This window comes from Benincasa hispida, chromosome 9 (genome assembly GCF_009727055.1).
Source record: "Benincasa hispida cultivar B227 chromosome 9, ASM972705v1, whole genome shotgun sequence".
NCBI classification, from domain to species: Eukaryota; Viridiplantae; Streptophyta; class Magnoliopsida; order Cucurbitales; family Cucurbitaceae; genus Benincasa; species Benincasa hispida.
The window spans coordinates 44,969,616-44,990,009 of NC_052357.1; the positions used below are offsets into that span (position 1 = coordinate 44,969,616).

General features: G+C 39.2%; 1 protein-coding gene across 4 annotated transcripts in view; it reads left to right on the top strand.

Moving 5' to 3' along the window:
• Positions 1 to 2,619: 2,619 nt before the first annotated feature.
• LOC120085681 (1,4-alpha-glucan-branching enzyme 3, chloroplastic/amyloplastic) overlaps positions 2,620 to 20,394 on the top strand; it is a 53,858-nt gene continuing 36,083 nt past the window's right edge. For 2 of the 4 annotated variants that reach the window (XM_039041819.1, XM_039041820.1), the window contains exons 1-8: positions 2,620 to 3,003; positions 3,297 to 3,368; positions 3,589 to 3,653; positions 3,851 to 4,528; positions 4,713 to 4,885; positions 11,620 to 11,709; positions 12,697 to 12,772; positions 13,301 to 13,408. In XM_039041819.1, coding sequence (XP_038897747.1) covers positions 2,690 to 3,003; positions 3,297 to 3,368; positions 3,589 to 3,653; positions 3,851 to 4,528; positions 4,713 to 4,885; positions 11,620 to 11,709; positions 12,697 to 12,772; positions 13,301 to 13,408 — 1,576 coding nt within the window. In that variant the 5' untranslated portion in view covers positions 2,620 to 2,689. Of the gene's footprint in view, positions 3,004 to 3,296; positions 3,369 to 3,588; positions 3,654 to 3,850; positions 4,529 to 4,712; positions 4,886 to 11,619; positions 11,710 to 12,696; positions 12,773 to 13,300; positions 13,409 to 18,000; positions 18,054 to 20,394 lie in introns of those variants that run through there. The other 2 variants (XM_039041821.1, XM_039041822.1) reach the window with 2 other exon arrangements.

The following is a 20,394-nucleotide window of genomic DNA, read 5'->3' on the forward strand; positions in this document are numbered from 1 at the left end:
TCCTCAAGCATGTCTTATACTAAGAAAACTCAAAACTTACACTCTATCTTTTCTTTTACGTTGACTAGCTTCTTAGAATATAATTCACTTTCACTTATAGCCTAGGCAACAACACTCTCCTCGAACTTAGCCACTTCTTGTAAGAAATATTTTATAAATTTAAATCTGGCAAACCTTCACTTAACATTTTGTTACTCATCACAGACAACTTTGTTTTTAGCTTTTACAGTGTGATCATTCAAAATGATTCAAAGCTCGCGACTTATTATTAGATTAAGATGTTGAACTTGGATATGCTCTTCGTTTTGGCTTACCTCCATGGGTGTCATGCAGCCATCAAACTTCGGTTGCGTGCCATATTCAACTCAACTCTTATATTAGCTAAATTTAGTTTGCGCTAGACAGATGAGTTGTTATTATGCGTTATTTTGTCACCTAATTTTATTTTGGCTTACGCAACAGATGTCATGCGAAGTATTCAACGACGGTAGATACATTTCACAACTTAACTCTTATCAGCTTGGGTTTTCCCTTTGCGCTGACAACAGAGTTTTTTTTTAGTATGATCATTTTTTTTAAGCGTGATCGCAATGTTTATATTGAACGCATTCGCTCGAATCAATCCCACCCCCAAATTTAGAGAGTGGTAGGGTCCTTGCCTAAAAGCTAAAGACAATTTTTCCAAGATGCGGTAAAAAGGTTTGAGTAGAGGTTTGCACACAATAAAAATTAAGACTGTCAAAAGAAGCTACTAAAGTGAGGTGAGCTATGCGACTTTTAGTGAGTGGGTTTAGTGAATTTACGTATGTGTCATCATGGATGCTAATTTATCAACGCAAAAGAAGGCAAGCAGGCAAAAAATAATTTCAAAAGGATAACACATGAAAGATAACAAGAAAAAGAAAGATGCGGGCAGAGTGTCGATTGCGTCAATAACTATAATTTATGTAGAAGAAATAGTCATGTGTTGAATAAGGGAGATAATTATTCTTTTGAAACAACACACCGAGAGGACAAGATAGATAAAAGAAAACAACATTAAATCTAGATATTCTCAAAGTCAAAAGAAACACTCGATGTGCCAATCTTATCTTCAGGATATTAAAAGAAGTCTGCCATATCCAAATTTGTTGTGTGGGATGGGTTAAATGTCATTATCCTGTATGCAAAATTTGCTTCCACAATTTTCTCTTTTTCCTTCAAGGAGGTTTGATAGAGGTCAACTAAGTGTTTTCATGTAAGACATGTACGTGACCAATACCTAGTCATTCCACATCGGAAGCATTTATTTTCAATACTCTTTGAACTTTTATCTTGTAGAGCTTTTCCTTTGTGATCATTATTTTGTGTGTGTGTGTGTGTGTTTATATATATATATATAAAAATTTAAATGATTAGAATGACCACTATGAAAATAATAATTATTCTTCATCTGTCACGGTCACGACCTCGACTACGATTATTATTAAAATTCACAACATTCACTTTAGGGAATGATGTTATTCCGGTTGGTCGAGATTCATGATTTTTCATCAATAACTCATTATTTTGTTCGAACACGAGAAGACATGAAATTAATTCAGAATACTATTTAAAACTTTTTTTTCTCGATATTGCTGCTGCATGAGCATATTTGAGACATGAAATGTAGAAAATGTCTTATCTAACATATTGACATCAATAATTTTCTCTTAGCTTAATAACAATTTCGAATTGATTTTAAATAATATTGATTTATAATCACTTACTGATTTGAAATATTGTAGCCTCAAGTGTATCCACTCATGACGAGCTTTAGGAATAATAACTGTTGTTTGATGATCATACCTCTCTTTCAAATTTTTTTACAAGATACGAGGATCTTTTATTGTAAGATACTTCATTTTCAATCCCCCGTGAAGATGATGACGAATGAAAATTATAGTGTTTGCTTTGTCCTGACTGGATGTCATATTTGTTTCTTTAGTTGTTTATCCCAAGTTCATAGCATCCAAGTGAAATTCGGCATCAAACACCCATGACAAATAATTATTACCATTAATGTCAAGGGCTGCGAATTCTAATTTTGTAAAATTTGTCATGACAACACTATCACAAATATTATATGTATATTAGAAATTTAATATGCACTAAATATGCAAAATAACATTAATTTATTAATTATAACGAAGAGGGAAAAACGAATATACCTTTAGGACCTATCTTTAGCGGAGAAAACGACATGAGCTCGTGCTGATAATATGTTATGAAATTAAAGAGCATAACGGGAATATAAATATCGAAAAATATAATATAATAATAAATAAATAAATAAATAAAAACTAAAATTATAAAATTGGACAATAGAAAATTTTAGTAGAATTTGGTGTGGATTTCTCACCAATGAGTATATCATTTTAAAATCTACCAAAGATAGGCAAAGTGACAAGTAGTAGTGGAGACACCAAACATTAATTATTACAAGCCACATGGACTCAATGGTGACACATGGTCTTTGGGATGCTAAGCAATAAATATCTATTTTTATTATAATACTCATAATAAAATAAACGGAAAAGAAAAAAAAAAAAAAAAACTCAGCGAAATCAAACGGCTGAGTCAAGTCACAAACGAGAACGAGTGAACCCATAAACCCCAGCAGTATCCGCCTTCTTATCTTAAACCCATAACCATTCTTGTGCAGTAAACCATGAACCACCACAATTTCCCCACCATGAACGCCCTTTCATCTTCTTCTTCTTCACCTTCGATCAAATTCTCTCCTTACAAAACCCATTCTCTCCTTCTACCTCAGCCCCGCTCCACCTTTCAATCCATTACTCTGTCTCGGAAAGTAAAACTAAAGATAATTTGCTCAGCATCCGAACACCCACAACATGCAGAACCATTGAAGCATAAGAAGGAAAAAAGCGTCTCAGATGGCGAGAAAGGGGTCGACCCCGTTGGTTTTCTCACTAAACTCGGCATTTCCCACAAGCAATTCGCTCAGTACCTCCGTGAAAGGTAAGTTTCTTGGTCTTGTTTCGCCTCTATGACAATGTGTTTGAAAATGGAAGCTGAATGATTGTGAAATGATCGTAGATGGAAAATTTGTTATAAGGGATTTGAGAAACGTTTCATTCTGTTCTAATTATATCGCAGACGTTGTTATCTTGTTCACTTTTAAGTTAATTTTTGAATAAATATGACAGTACTCGAATCAGGGGCTACGTCCTTTTGGTTTATTCTTTTATCGTTTTGAAGAGTTTGAGAGAATGAAGATTTTTGACGATCGTTTATGTGTGTGGGGATTTTAGATATAAATCGTTGAAGGACCTCAAGGATGAAATTTTCGATCGTCATGCAAATCTCCAGGACCTGTCTTCTGGGTTAGTCGAGTTCTTCATTTTCATTTCCATCAGTATCTATTACTCTCTCCTTATTGGTTTAATTTTGTGTTTGGAACTCGGCACAGTTGTTATTCCCATTTTTTCTACTGCATGATGTCGATTCTTTTGAAAAGAAAACTTTATGGTTATTCTATTTGTTAGTTTGCTAGAGTCATGTCTGTTCACATGAATCTAACGCTATGTGATATTTTGGATATAGGTTTATGTTTTTAGGTATGCATCGCCATGTGGAACATCGTGTCGATTTTATGGAATGGGCACCAGGTTTGGATTCTATGCTTCTACTTTTCCTGCTTTAAATAATATATGATGCTGGAACACATGTGATGAACATCGTGTTGTAAATGCAAAGCCGTCCAAATTATGTGGGTAACTTGAAGTCTTAAAGAAACCTAAATCCTATTGGTTTGTGGGTTGCTTTGCCTCTCATTTTAATGACTAGTTAACTTTTCTTTTTGTAGGTGCTCGCTATTGTGCAGTAGTTGGTGACTTCAATGGTTGGTCACCCACAGAGAACGCTGCCAGAGAGGGACATTTTGGTCATGATGATTATGGTTACTGGTTTATTATCCTTGAAGATAAGTTGAAGGAAGGAGAGAAACCGGATGAACTCTATTTTCAACAGTATAATTACGTGGACGATTATGATAAAGGTGACAGTGGGATCAGCATTGATGAAATATTCAAAAGAGCGAATGATGAATATTGGGAACCTGGAGAGGACAGGTTTATCAAAAACCGTTTTGAAGTTCCAGCTAAGCTCTATGAGCAATTATTTGGTCCCAATGGTCCTCAAACATTAGAAGAGCTTGAAGAAATACCAGATGCAGAAACAAGATACAAGGCGTGGAAAGAACAACATAAAGATGATCTATCCAGTAACTTACCTTCATATGACGTGATTGATAATGGAAAGGAGTATGATATTTTTAATGTGGTGATTGATCCTGTAACAAGGGAGAAATTTAAGGTCAAGAAGCCTCCTATAGCTTACTGGTTAGAAACACGCAAGGGAAGGAAAGCTTGGTTAAAAAAGTATAGTCCTACTATTCCTCATGGAAGCAAATATAGGGTCTATTTCAACACTCCTAATGGGCCATTGGAAAGAATTCCTGCTTGGGCTACTTATGTGCAGCCAGGTAATGAAGGTCAAATAATACTAGGATTTAACCAAGATATTTACATCACTGTCAGTGCTATACTATGCGTGTTGTACTGTTTAACCTATCCTGAGGCATATTTTAGAAAGTTTTGATAAAATTTTCCATGTTAACGAGGTTTGGTAAATTTTATCTTAACTGGTGTATTGGTTAAAAAATTCAGATGCTGATGGGAAGCAAGGTTTTGCAATCCATTGGGAGCCACCACCAGAATATGCATATAAATGGAAAAACACCAAGCCTAATGTACCAAAGGCCTTGAAAATATATGAATGCCATGTAGGAATTAGTGGATCAGAACCGAAAGTTTCTTCTTTCAACTACTTTATAGAGAAGGTGAGTCTCCTCTGCTTCAAATATATGCACGTGCATTATGAAAATAGTTGACAGATGAGGTTTTAAATGTGTACCCTTATGTCTTTCTTCGTAAGAAGCCACACTTTCATGGAGAAATATGAAAGAATATACAAGGACATACAAAAAAGGTCCAACAAAAGGAGTCTGTCCATAACTATAAGAAAGGACTCCATTCCAAAAGAACAAGTCCAAACTCATAATTACAACACGGTGTAATGACCGGTGGCGACGCCGGCTACCTCCCAAACTTTCTCACTTTATCTCTTAATTTCTCTAAAAATTATGTTATTTCTATTAAATCTAATACCTCACAATATTTCACAAAGCTGCAAAAGATCAGCTTGCCACAAAATCTTGCTCATCTCCCTAAATGGAGGATACAGGAGCACTGCTCCTTCAACAATCTACTAATATGTCGAATTCAATTGATATTTCAAGCGAAATAGTGAAGAGGAAGATGATATAGAAATTTGTGTAAGATGTTTGAAATATCACAAAAATTCAAATGCTCATTTAATAAAAGAATATTGGATTCTTTTTCTATTGGATATACGAGTGCTTCTTATACATGTGAAACACATGATAAACAAACATTATGTACGCAGACTTTAAAGTTGGTTAAAAACATATGGATTTTTTTTTTCATTAGTGTATTTAAGCTTCTGAATTTGTCTAGCTTGTGTGAATAATTGTGTGTAAGAAATGGCTGATTGAACTATTTGCTTGTGATAGTTGACTATCTTGTGGTGGAAGCAGGAACGTTTTAAGATTTCAAATTTTCAGTTTGAAAATAATCAATATGTATAACATGCATTGATTTAAGAGACCATATAATCTCAAATATGTGTGTGTGTGAGGCTATTCACTCTATGAGAAAATATAATTTGCTCAAAAGTCCTGGAACTATAAAAAGGTCTCCAACTGATCTTGGTTATGAAAACATTAAGGATTATATTCAATACAACACCAGGTTTATATAGCTTGTAGTCTTAACAAATTTGTAACTCAGGACGAGAAAATCTATATACTAAACATAAGTTCTACTTGTTAACAATGAGTTACACAAACCTAAGCTATCAGTAAAAAACTCCCTACGTTTTTGTTGAAAATAGTAGTTTAACCTAGGGATACTTTTGTAATTTACCATACCCCTAGGGTTTCCTCTTGTCTATTTATTTGAGCATTCTCCTTGTATTCAGTGTATCAATTCAATAATAAAAAATCAGTCCCATCGTGGTTTTTTCTCCCTGATTCTAGGGTTTTCCATGTAAACCTTAAGTTCTCTTTTCTTTTCTTTTTCATCATGGTATCAGAGCATGGCAACGAAACCCTAGCCATCATCGACGAGAATCAACCGGAGTCCCCTTTAGCAGCCTCCATTGGAATTGTGGAGCCGTAAATGCCGATATCACAGCAACCATACAAGCAGCCGTCAAGCGTTGTCTTCAAACCGTGTTGCCCAACCTCCTCCAGTCGATGCCTGTTCCGGCCTATAGGTCTGACCCAGCCGATGTCCGACTCCAACCAGCTGATCGCGACTGGATCTAGCCGCTCGGAGCCAATTGGTTTAGCCCAGCACTTGACGCTTTTTCCGGTCTTTGCCAAGTCCTTCCGCGCGCAAACGACGCCGTCTTCACTTGCGGCGGGTCCTCGTGCGCATACGACTTCCCTGTCATTCGCCGCTGGTTCTTCCCGCTCGCAGCCAGTCGATTTTGCTCAGTAGCAATTGGCTTTCAATCCGGCGATCACGTTGGGTCTTTGAATCTAGATCGGGGGCCTTCTGTCGGAAAGAATATCCCAGCTGTGTCAAACAACAGCGGTGCGGCTCATGGCCCGAACGATCTTCAACGACAGTTTGCCCATCTCCAACAGCAGATTGTGGATTTCGGAACGGTTCTTGGCACAAATCCTCAAACAGTCCAATCAGAGTTCTTGGTCAACCTACTAATATATTCTGAGAATCTGGTAAAACCCTTTCCCTGTTTTACCTACTACAAATATTTTGTCTGGATCAATGGAAAATCCTGTAGGATTCATTACTGGAGAAAAGCTGAATGGCCAGAACTATTTTTCTTGGTCTCAATCAATCAGATGGCTTTAGAAGGACACCACAAATTTGGGTACTTGACGGGAGAGATATCGAGGCCTGAATCGGGAGATCCTTAAGAACGTATCTTGAAAGGGGAAGATTCGCTGTTGCGGTCTGTTCTGATTAACAGTATGGAATCCCAGATTGGCAGGCTGTTACTCTATGCTGCAACTGCCAAAGATATTTGGGATGTTGTGCAGAAGTTATATTAAAAAAGGCAGAATGTGTCTCGACTATATACATTATGGAAGTAGGCCCATGAGTGCAAGCAGGGGACCATGGACGTGACGTCCTACTTCAATAAATTGTCGCTATTATGGCTAGAGATGGACTTATGTCGGGAAATAGTTTGGAATTGTGCACATGACGGAGTTCAGTATTCGAAGATTGAGGAAGCTGATCGTGTCTATGACTTCCTGATTGGATTAAATTCCAAATTCGATGCTGTTCGGAGTCGGATATTGGGCCAACGTCCTATACCCTCTCTCATGGAGGTATGCTTAGAGATATGTCTGGAAGAGGACAGGTCAAGTGCCAGAACAATCCAGTAATCACATCGATTGATGCTGCTGCCTTTGCTACAAAGCCTTCTGGGTCTGATGGTGATAAGAAACCCCCTCCGATTTGTGAGCACTGCAAAAAGTCACAACACACAAAAGACCAGTGTTGGAAGTTGCATGGGAGACCTCCAAATAGCCGACGACGTCAGTCGCATGACAAGTCAAATCCTGGACGTGCCCTTATGAGTGACTCGACGGGTGAAAATACCCAGAATCAAACACCAGTAGATGGTAAAAATAATTTAAGTTCTGTTGGAGTCAGTGTTATTGCGCAATCAGGTATGGTTCACTCCTTTGGCCTTATTAGCATTAATGGTAAAAAAACCTTAGATTGTTGACTCAGGAGCTACAGATCATCTGACTGGCTCATCTGATCAATTTATTTCATACCGTCTGAGCGCTGGTAATGAGTGGACTAGAATTGCAGATGGGTCTTTTGCCCCCATCGCAGGAAAAGACAATCTCTCTCCATTTGAGGGTTTAGTATTACATGATGTGTTGCATGTTCCTAAGATTTCGTATAATTTGTTATCTGTCAGTAAAATTACAAGAGATCTGAGATGTTAGGCTGTTTTCTCACTCGATTCTGTCTTATGTTTCAGCGATTTGAAGTGCAGGACGACATTGAACACTGTTTCGACATGATAGGGGGTTTATTTTCCTGACTGATGATAATTCTTCTAGGGAATGTTATAGACCAGTTTTTTCTTTGAAATTGTTTCTATGTCTGAGACATGATTTATGTTATCGGCATTTTCGTCTTGGAATTCCCAATTTTCAGTTACATGAAATATCTGTTTCTTCATTTGTTTCGTAATATTAATATATCTTCCTTGAATTGTGATTATGTATTCAAGCAAATAGAGTTCGCAGTTTTCTTTTTCATTTCCAGCGCTTACAAAAGCCATCCAAACCCTTCACATTGTTCTACAGTGATGTCTGGGGTCCTTCGCCAATCATCACCTCTACAGGTAAACGCTAGTTTGTCACCTTTTATTGACGACGCATACTCGGACTTACTTGGATCTTCCTTCTTACTTGATAAGCTCGAGGTGTCGTCTGTCTCTCCAAGCAATATTTATGCCACTGTAGAAACCCAATTTAACACAAAAATTGTAATTCTGCGAAGTGACAATGGGTGTGAGTTTTTTAATCACTCGTTCCTCTTGGAGTGTTTGGCTGTGTTGCCTTTGTTCATACCCATGGTCCAAATCACACGAAATTTACCCCACGTGCTAAAAAATGTGTTCTTGTTGGTTATCCTCTCCACTAACGTGAGTATAAATGTTACCACCCACCTTCTCGAAAATATTTCGTGTCCATGGATGTTACCTTTCTCGAGGATCAGCCGTTCTTCCCCATTAGTCATCTTTAGGGGGAGAGTTCTGGTGAAGAGACTAAGTGGTCCACATATTCAGTTCCCTTAGAGGTGTCTCTTGAGCCTGAGCACATTAGTCCCGTCCTTCCTACCAATCAGGTCCCTTGGATAACATACTATAGGAAAAATCTCAGGAAGGAAACAGTGCCACCTGTTGTTTCTTCGGCTCCGGTCCATGAGTCTGACCCAGTTTCAGTTCTAGGTATGTGTATTCATGACACTAATGATATTGATACTTGTGCTGAGACTGACACTTGCAGAATTGACAAAGATAAGGAAGACATTGACAGTACTACCAAGGAAACCATGGCAGATGGAGAGACAGTTGAAAATAATAATACTGAGGAAACGTCCACAGAGAATGAAAGTGGTATTAGGGAGGATGATGATGTGAACGGCTCCTCTGAAAATGAACCTCTATAATAGACAACCGATCATAGTGGGAAACTTGATGAGATAGAAAGTCATGATGCTTCTTTTGATCTTCCAATTGCCCTAAGGAAAGGTACTAGATCCTGTACAAAGTACCTTATGCATAGCTACATGACGTACAGTAACTTGTCACCGGAGTTCAAGGCTCTTACTACCAATCTGGATACAGTAATGGTTCCGAATAGCATACATGTGGCAATGGAAACTCCTAAATGGAAAGCTTCTGTTATGGAAAAGATGCGGGCTTTTGAGAAAAACAAGACATGGGATCAGGTTTTTCTCTCCCATGGGCACAAAACGGTTGGATGCAAACGAGTCTTTATCATAAAATATAAGTCTGATGGGACAGTCGGTAGGTACAAGGCCAGATTGGTTGCCAAAGGCTTTACTCAAACCTTTGGAGTAGATTATTTTGAGACATTCTCCCTCGTAGCGAAGCTTAATATTGTCCGGGCTTTGTTATCTGTTGCTGTGAACAAGAATTGGCCTCTTCACCAACTGGATGTAAAAAATGCGTTCCTGAATGGGGAACTTGAAGAGGAGGTCTACATGAGTCCTCCCCCCGGTTTCGAGAGTCGGTTCAAACACCGAGTGTGCAGATTGGGGAAGTCGCTATATGGGTTGAAACAGTCCCCGAGGGTTTAGTTTGACAGATTTACCACCTTTTTCAAGGCACAAGGGTATAATCAAGGACACTCAGATCACACATTGTTTACAAAGAAGTCAGTTTCAGGGAAGATCGTAGTTCTCATTGTGTATGTCGATGATATTGTGCTATCTGGTGACGATGATGCTGAAATTATGAGACTTAAAATAAAAAAAGCCGAAGATTTCAAAATCAAAGACCTTGGGAAGTTGAGATATTTTCTCGGGATGGAAGTGGCTCGGTCTAAAGAAGGTATTTCAGTGTCTCAACGGAAGTACACCCTTGACTTACTCAGAGAGACAGGTATGAGTGGGTGTAAACCGGTTGACACTCCGGTAGACGTCTCTTATACACATCTAGATGTGAATAAGAGACAGGTTCTATTGTTGATAGAAAGTCGACATCTGGGTATTGCACTTTTGTCTGGAGAAACCTTGTTACTTGGAGAAGTAAAAAACAGGGAGTTGTAGCCAGGAGCCGCGCTGAAGCTGAGTACAGGGCCATGAGCTTAGGAATATGTGAAGAGATTTGGTTGAGCTTAGGAATATGTGAAGAGATTTGGTTGAAGAAAGTGTTGTCAGACCTTCACCAAGACAGTGAGCTTCTGATGAAACTGTTTTGTGACAATAAAGCAGCGATAAGTATTGCAAATAATCCGATTCAGCATGATAGAACAAAACATGTAGAGATTGACAAACATTTCATCAAGGAGAGACTAGACAATGGAAGCATATGCATTCCCTATATTCCTTCAAATCAGCAAGTTGCAGACGTGCTCACAAAAGGGTTGCTCAAACAAAGCTTTGATTATTGTATCAGCAAGTTGGGCCTTATTGATATCTACGCCCCAACTTGAGGAGGAGTGTTGAAAATAGTAGTTTAACCTAGGGGTATTTTTGTAATTTACCAGACCCCTAGGGTTTCCTCTTGTCTATTTATTTGAGCATTCTCCTTGTATTCAGTGTATCAAATCAATAATAAAAAATCAGTCTCTATCGTGGTTTTTTTCTCCTTGATTCTAGGATTTTCTACGTAAACCTTGAGTTATCTTTTCTTCTCTCGTTTTCATCATTTTTCATATATCTTTAATGATTATATATATATATATACTTTTCTTTTTGATAAGAAAGTTAACTTTCGATATCAGGAAAGATGATAGAAAAGAGGGAGAATGAGATATACCCACACACCCACAAGTTATAGAAAAGAAGAGCCCAATTGGTGTAAATACGAGTTAGGCTAAGAAGTAGAAAATCATTATCCTCCCACTAATGTTGGCAATATTTGATTGTCTATTTATTATTATTATTTTTAATCTGTGATTAGATTTCTAGTCTCTTTGATGGAGTTCCTCAGACCTTTTTATTATTATACGTTTTTTATTCACATCAACTGAGTATTCTTTTGGTAGTCTTTTTTGGTGTAGAGTGGGAAAAATGCCTTATCTTCCCCCACTTCCCTTTGTATTTTAATTCATCAGTTTCTTTGTAAAAAATAAATGTCAGCAGCAAATCATCTAAAATATTAACTTATACTTGCACTTTCATTTGCATCGTAAGATTGCATCACGTTGGTTCATTTTCACTTTGCACCAATTTTATCTCCCAGGTTCTTCCACATGTGAAGGAGGCTGGATACAATGCAATCCAACTGTTTGGAGTGGTTGAACATAAAGATTACTTTACAGTTGGTTATAGGGTATGATATTTGTTTTTACGTCTCTACTGTTATTAAGCAATTTAGGGTTTCTACAATTTGGACATTCATGTAGGTTACAATTTTTATTTGTCTGTAGAACTTTTGTTTCGGTAGGGTATTGGTCTGTAGAAGTTATATTTTGGTAAGTAATTGTGCTTTGGATATGTTTGGATTTCATCCATCGTCTTTGAAGAACAAATAAAGCAGATATTTTCTTCCTTGTGAAGTGCACAGTGGGTATTATGCTTGCTAATATGATAATGTTATTTGGCTGGACTGAAAGACAAAGAAGTAGGTGGTTGGAGAGGACAAACAAAGAGAGCCATAAAGAGAGACAGAAAGGCAGAGGAAAGATAAATAGAGAGAGGGGACTGTTGGTTTGGAAAGATAAGCAATAGATGGTCGGTTCTTTTTTACTATCCTTGAACTTTTTCTTTCTTTCCATATATCAAAGAGAAGTTTGTGTCTTTGTTGAAAGAAAAGAAAATGGGCAATAGATAAAGAATGAGAGTGAGTGGAATAAATGGAGGGAGAAAGTGAGCGAGAGAGAGAGAGAGAGAGAGAGAGAGCTTACTTGCATGTTGCAGTTGCAGGTGCTGTTTTTCAGACAGAGTAGCAGTCCAATAGCTTTTTGTCAAACTTTTTTTTTTATTTCTAACCTATAATTTATTTTTTATTATAAATGAAAATATTCTAATGCTCAAATTAGTCGATGACGATTAACCAAACAAAGAAATGATGGCTTGAGCGCTAGCAGCCCCCATTTTATTTTTGTTAAAAAGACGTTTAAATAAATTATGCTAACACACCTTAGGCGTGAATTGTACTTTAAGATATCTACAGATCCTATTTGACTAACTGGTGGATTGTGATCGCAAAATTGGTTCTTTTTCCTATTTTTTCTGTGGATGGTGGGTTGAGGGGGAGCATCAGGGGATTTTTAGAATTGGCTTTAACGTTATAATTGATTAAGCATCTTTTATGCAGGTTACTAACTTTTTTGCTGTCAGCAGTAGATATGGGACCCCTGAGGACTTCAAGCGCTTGGTTGATGAAGCTCATGGTTATAATTCATTGTCTATTACAATTTTTTTCGTTTATTTACTTAAATATTCTGTTTGTTCTATTTTCTCTTCGTCTTGTGTTAAATGAAAAGGTGAGCATTTTCTTTGCAATTGAACTTGCAAGTGATTCTAAGCTTTACTAGACAGGCTAGATCGAGTCATTGACAAATGGGCCAAAGTGTGTTCAGATGCTGGTCCCCTAAAAAGTGGAACAATTTGCATATCCCTATGAAGAGCTAAATGTCTTCAGCTGCTGTTGAGAGTTTTATATAATATGGAAGAATTTGCATCTGCATGTACCCAAAAACTGTTTTCTTGGGATGCTAGTTAAGAGTTCCATACAATGTGGAAGACTGTGGAAGGATATGGTGTTATCAAATAAAACCGCCTTTTATAATTTAGATTGCGGTTGGGTTAGGTTACTGTTATTCTTGAACATTCATGCAAGAGTACTGTTGGGTGTTCTTTTTTTTTTTAAATAAAAAAAACGCTTATTTACTTTTGGTTTGCACTTTGATGTGGTACAGGCCTTGGACTGCTTGTCTTCTTGGATATTGTACATTCATATGCTGCTGCTGATGAGATGGTTGGACTATCATCCTTTGATGGATCAAATGACTGCTACTTTCATACTGGTACTTTTAAGTCTTGATTACTCACTTTATTTGCTGGAAGGCCCCTTGTCACCTGTCAGCCTAGTTTGTGTCTTGATGATGCCAACGCTGCTTTTAAGTGGCTGGGCACATGTTCCTATTCGGGGTTGTTAATGGAAAAGTTATTATTATTGAAAATAAACGTGGAAAACCTTAAGCCAGGGAGAAAAAACTACGATAAAGAGTTTTTTTTATTAATTTCTGATACACACCACACAGTATACGGAGCGGGAGTCATAGTTCCAATAGCGAAGGAATTAGAACTATTGGTGGCCGCGAAGGATACGGAGCATTTAGGCTAATGGTACTACAAGTCAACTACACTCGCGGACGATTTATGCGCTGACTGAACTTGCTTCGTAGACAAGGCTCATTCCGTAGCATGCTTCGGGCGAAGCCGAGGTCCGATTCCCTTGACCCCAAAATCTAGTTTTTATGAAAATCCTGACTCAACCCCTCACCCTGCAACGTCAAGCAGTCCCGCTTTCTCGGTCCGAAAAGTTCATTGTTGGAACGCCAAGTGGCTCGAGATTCAGGGGTTGCTGCTATAGCTGAACACACGGGGGAAGATCATTTATACGCATGCTCAGCTCTCAAAATGCAGAGAGACTTTTGAGGGCAGATCCGGGTTGGTTGGTTCGGAAAGTCATGGGAGAGGCAGGTTAAGTGAAATAAAATAATATACAGCGATAGATAGAATCCCCATCAAAATACCACTAGATCGAGCACCAGTGATTTCGTATCCGGTCAAAATCTTGGCTAATTGATCGAAGTGGGTAGCTCCAGTAGACCCATAGATCATGGAACAAATAGGGTGGGTCATTTCGAGATCTTCGAACATATTCTAGGGTTCAATGCGACTATTGTCACTTCGGCCAACACACAAGATGAGACTTTACCACCGTGGAACGACTTTTTGCAAAAAGATGAGGGGAAAACTCAGTAAGATGTTCGCTTTGCCAAAGTCATATTCCGCAGTGGAAGTGGATGAAATGGAATTGGTCAGGTTGTGAATTGGAAACTCTCCGTTCCTTCTTTTCTTGACTCTTTCAGTCTTGATGGCTGCAAGCGAAATGGCAGCTGGCTATGTGACTAGAAAGTCATAGAGACACGGGAAAGCTTTGAAAATTTGGTCGATTTGATACTTAGTTAACTCTTTGATCTTTATGTTCCCACTGATACCTAATCGATAACGAACCTGAATGGCTTTTTTAGGTCCAATTCCATCAATTTTTGTTGAGGCAATTCTGACTTGTTTATCGGGAAGGAATACAAATGGTTTATGCTTTTGATTATACTGTTTACTTTGATGCTAGAAGAAGTACAAATATAAATAGCCATAGGTCAGAAACCCTAGACTATAGACACCAAGTAAAAGACTAAAATGCCCTTAGGGCTAAACAACGTTTTGCAACACTCCCCCTCAAGTTGGGGTGTAGATATTAGTAAGACCCAACTTGCTAACACAGGTGTCGAAAATCTATCTCGGTAACCCTTTGGTGAGGACATCAGCAATTTGTTGACTCGACGAAATATAGGGAATGCATATACTACCGCTATCCAGTTTCTCTTTGATGAAGTGTCGGTCAATCTCCACATGTTTGGTTCTGTCATGTTGGACATGATTGTTAGCGATATTAATAGCAACCTTATTATTGCAATAAAGTCTCATAGGGTCATGACTTTCCTGATGAAGAACTACTAGAACCTTTTTCAACCAAATTTCTTCACAAATTCCTAGGCTCGTAGCTCTGTATTCAGCTTTGGTGCCACTTCTAGCAGACATCTTGCTTCTTACTTTGCCAGATAACCAAATTTCCCCACACAAACGTACAATATTCCAAAGTGGACTTTCTATTAATAACAGAACCTGTCCAGTCTGAATCTGTGTAGGCCTCAATGCATCTTTTGTCATGTTTCCTGAACATCAAACCTTTTTCAGGAGTAGACTTCAAATATCTTAGAATCCATGTAACAGCCTCCATGTATCTTTCAGAGGGAGCCTGCATAAACTGACTGACAAAACTAACTGCATATGATATATCAGGCTTGGTATGCGAAAGATAAATCAGCTTCCCCACAAGACGTTGATACCTTTCCTTGTTAGCGGGAACATCTTCTACAAATTCTACCAGATTGCTATTAAATTCCACAGGCGTATCTACAGGTTTACACCTAGTCATTCCAGTTTCTTTCAACAAGTCTAGCGTATACTTTCTCTGAGATACGGAGATCCCTTCCTTTGATCTTGCTACTTCCATTCTAAGAAAATATCTCAAGTCACCAAGGTCTTTAATCTCGAACTCATCTGCCATCCTCTGTTTCAATCTACCAATCTCAGCTGAATCACCCTGTCAAGATGATATTATCAACATAGACAATCAGAACCGCCACCTTCCCTGGTGTCGATCTCATAGTGAACAAGGTATGATCAGAATGCCCTTGAACAAACCCCTGGGACTTAACAAAAGTAGTGAACCTATCGAACCAGGTGATGACGGGCAGAAATGCACGTCATTATAGGCCTTTTATTTAGAATTATGAAAGATGTTAAGTAGAAGATGCGGCGATTATACTAAGAATTCATGAGAAAACGAGCTTGCGTCGATCGGCATTAAGAATCTTGGCTAACCCATTATTATGCGTTCAATTGTTTATTTTTGTAGCAAATACAGAAATCGATTGCATGCGCGGAAGCCAGGCTATCGCGAAAACAACCGCATGCGGGGAATCTCTCCATCACAAAGGAGAGCGCATACGTTCGACGCATGGATGTTGCGGTCATTAACCGCATGCGTCCATCGCATAGAAGTTGCGGTCGTTAAGTGAATGCGGTCATCGCTGAGAAGTTGCGGTCATCAAGCAAATGCGGTCATTGTAGGGAGCTGTCTCTTATACACATCTAGATGTGTATAAGAGACAGGCGCAAGGGTGGTGAAATGCATTGATACTTCGGAAACCAAGCATGAACGCATACCTCGGGAGTATCAAAAGGTGATGTTGACATTTCACCTACCACGCCGTTAGCAACAAAGATTCAGGGCAAGTCCATCACGTCCATCATGCCGTTAGCTGCAGAGTTTCAGAGAAGGACCATTAATGCTGTCGGCGATCAAGCTCTATAAATAGAAGCCGTAGAGTAGAACTTCAAATTATCCGGGGTTTTCTGTCTGAGGGCAGATCTTTGTGATCCAGACCAAAGCGTGAGAAGATAGTCTTGAGAGTTCTTCATCCCCTCAACCATTCCGAGTGACGATCGGAGCCTTCGCCGGAGTTAGAGCTTGAAAGAGTCTACTCCACCGCCCATCCATGGCACCACCAGCAACCTTGACACACATCCGATGGAAGCAAGTGGCCCTCCATTTTTCTTTTATCCTTGTATTGTATTACATTGTGGCTTAAGAGATTAATACATTTTGTGATCAATGCATTTCTATATTTTCCTTCGATTCCATCTCCATCTTCATTTACTTAGTATCCTTTACTTTCATTGCATCACTAAGTAAGATTGCTAGAGTATCGTATGAAGCATGTAGCAAGCCATCGAGAGGTGTGCGTTGCGTGAGTGTTGTGAGACAATCCTATTTGCTTAGTGCGAAGCTGTAGCAACGCTTGTCTATAAGCGGACGCAATGCTTGTCTATGAGTAGAATCAACAGCAACCAACTGCCCGGGAGGGTAAGTAGTTGATCGCATTAAGCAATGTAAGTAAGTGTTCACTAAAGATAGGAATAATCTTACGTCAACCATGTTTATGCGATTGCCTTGTCTTATGAGCGCATCATTCATCATTTAGGCATACTTGGGAGAGTAGTCTAAAAACTAAATCTAGACTCGGGAGAGCGGATTGGATCGCATAAGCAAGAATGGGGACTTAGGAATAAGTTCCGTTTGCTACTATACAGCGTATGCACCTTTTAAGTAGGATAGGGTGGTATGCGGTCATCTTGCTTATGTGTGAGAGCACATGAGTGGGAATAGAGACTTAGAATTAAGGCCTCTCGACACTATCGCATATACATTGCATGCGTCTTCGTCAAGTGTGTATAGCATGATCGCATAGCATGCGTTGGCTGGGGTTACCCTTGCGTCGAGCTTAGTGTTGCGATGAAGACATCCTCGCCATTTTATCTATTTTCCATGCATTTCACTACACGTTAACAGTTGCCGTGTCTCTACCTCTCAGTCATACTTCCACCGCATAATCTGTTAGCTAGGAGTAGGAGTAGTGCATAGTCCATAACCTTCAACATTCTTTTATTCTTCGCCGCAAACACATTACCATATAACATTTAGCTACAAGTCCCTGAGTTCAACCTTGGATCACCCGAGAAACTTGTGATCTCGTTATACTTGGCAAGAGAGCAAGAAAACTTGTGATAGGAATGCATGGTCATCGTATCTGAGGTTAACGCATACTTTGCATCCCAACGCATGACCACCAACGCATGAGAACAAACGCATAGCCCAAGACATGCATCATATATTGCACTTCCAAATTTTCAGCATCAAGTTTTTGGCGCCGTTGTCGGAGACTTGGCAGCTAATAGTTTGTTGAGTTTTGTGTTTTCGCAGGCAACCTTTTCACCTCGGGAGTATTGTAGCTTGTGCGACCAAGCTGCAAACAATATCTGAAGTGTAGGCGATGCGCCGAAAGCCAGTATTGACCCTAGGATAGAAGGGAAATCAGTCGCATGAGCTGAAGGTAGTTCTAAGCACATGGTGACCAACATGCGCCCAACAATTGTCAGAAATTCCAAGATGTTGTTGCTAGCAAATACCACTATTTTTTGTTTTGGATCTTCCAAATCATTCCCGGGGGCTGGCTCTACCACCGTCCGAGTAAGATTAATAACGAGTAACGAGTTCGCTAAGCTTCCTGGGTTGTCAACTAGAAGGGTGATTCAAAGAGATGGCAGTATAGAAGAGAAATGGAGGGCCAGATGGAAGCAATGTTCAGATGTGTGTCAAGGCTGCCGGTGGTACCATGGATGGGCGGTGGAGCAGACTCTCTCGAGCTTCAACTCAGGCGAAGGCTCCGGTCGTCACTCGAAATGGTTAGGGGATGAAGAACTCTCAAGACTATCTTCTCACGCTTTGGTCTGGATCACAAGGATCTGCTCCCAGGCAGAAAACCCCGGATAATTTGAAATTCTGCTCTACGGCTTCTATTTATAGAGTTTTGATCGCCGACAGCATTAATGGTCCTTCTCTGAAATTCTGCAGCTAAACGGCGTGATGGACTGCTCTGAATCTCTGCTGCTAACGGCGTGGTAGGTGAATGTCAACATCACCTTTTGATACTCCCGAGGTATGCGTTCATGCTTGGTTTCCGAAGTATCAACGCATTCCACCACCCTTGCGATCATCCTCTATTATGGTTATTACTCTGTAGTCGCAACTTCTATATGATGGACGCATGTAGTTAATGGCCGCAACATCCATGCGTCGAACAATGCATTCGCTTTGTGATGGAGAATTCCACACATGCGATTGTTTTCCACGATAACCTGGCTTCCGCGCATGCGATCGATTTCTACGTTTGCTACAAAAATAAACAATTGAACGCATAATAGTGGGTTAGCCAAGATTCTTAAATGTCGATCGACGCAAGCTCGTTTTCTCATGAATTCTTAGTATAATCGCTGCATCTTCTACTAACAACCTTCATAATTCTAATAAAAAGGTCTATAATAACGTGTATTTCTACCCGTCATCACACCCCAAACTTAGAATCATGCTGTCCTCAGCATGTTTTATACTCAAGAAATTCAATACTCACCCTCTGGGTTCCTTTGCGAAGACCAGCCCTCTCAGAATATAATTTACTTATACCTCTAACCATGGCAGCAACGCTCTCCCCAACTTCGGCTTACTTCCTCAAAGAAATCTTTCTAAAGTTTAAATCAGGCAAAGCCTCTGCCAAAAACTTGTTACTCATTCCCCGCAACTTTGCGTTTAGCTTTTAAGAATGCGTTCGTTGAAAACAATTCAAAGTCTGCGATTTATTATTAGAAATGCGCATTGAATCTAGTTTGCTCTTTCGTTTGGGCTTGCCCCACGTGTGTCATACGGACAGCCAAACTTTGGTTACGTGTCATATTCAACTCATCTCTTGTTTTGGCTTAATTTTGCGCCAGACACAGAGGAGTTGCGCTATGCGTTGATTCTAGCGACTTACTTTTGTTTTGGCGCTTGCCCCCACGGGTGTCAATGCAGACATCCAACTACGGTAAGTGCTTTTCCAATTTAACTCTTATCCGGCATGTTCCCCATTACTGACCAGTGGAGTTTTTATCCAAAACGATTTTTTTTACTCGCATCGCAATGTAATGAATGCATTTCTCCGGGATCGCTGCCAGCGCCCAACTTAGAGATCGGCAGCGCTCTCGCTGCAAACTAAAGACAAAACTCAATAGAATGCGGTACAATTGTTTGAGCAGAGGTTTGCACATAATACTTGACTATCAAAAGTTCAAAAGAAGCTATTAAAAGTAAGGGAGCGCGTTGAGATTTTAGTTAGCGATGTAATGAATTATACGTACCATCATAGATGCATCACGCAAAGTAAGAAATCAGACAAGAGAATTTCAAAAGGATAATGCATTAAAAGATAACAAAAAAAGAACCTTGATAGAATAACACTTGCGACCATGCTTGGAAATTCATGTGGTCGAAGCCATGCGTTTGAATGATGAAGAGGATCCTTCTGTTGTAAACTTGCGCACGTGAGGAGAATTATTGTTGGCACCTACAAGAGTAAACAGCACCAACATCCAAAGGAAGTAGTCGTATACCCAAAATAACAATTAAAATAAACTACAACTAAGAAAGCAAGTAAAGATAGAGTAAAAGATGTCCCTGGAGAAATTAGAGTGAAATCAAGCAAGAAATCTTCCATGCAGGAGATTGCTCTCAACTGCTTAGGTCAAGAAGTTCGACTGACCAAAGCTATACCCTGAAGTGAGC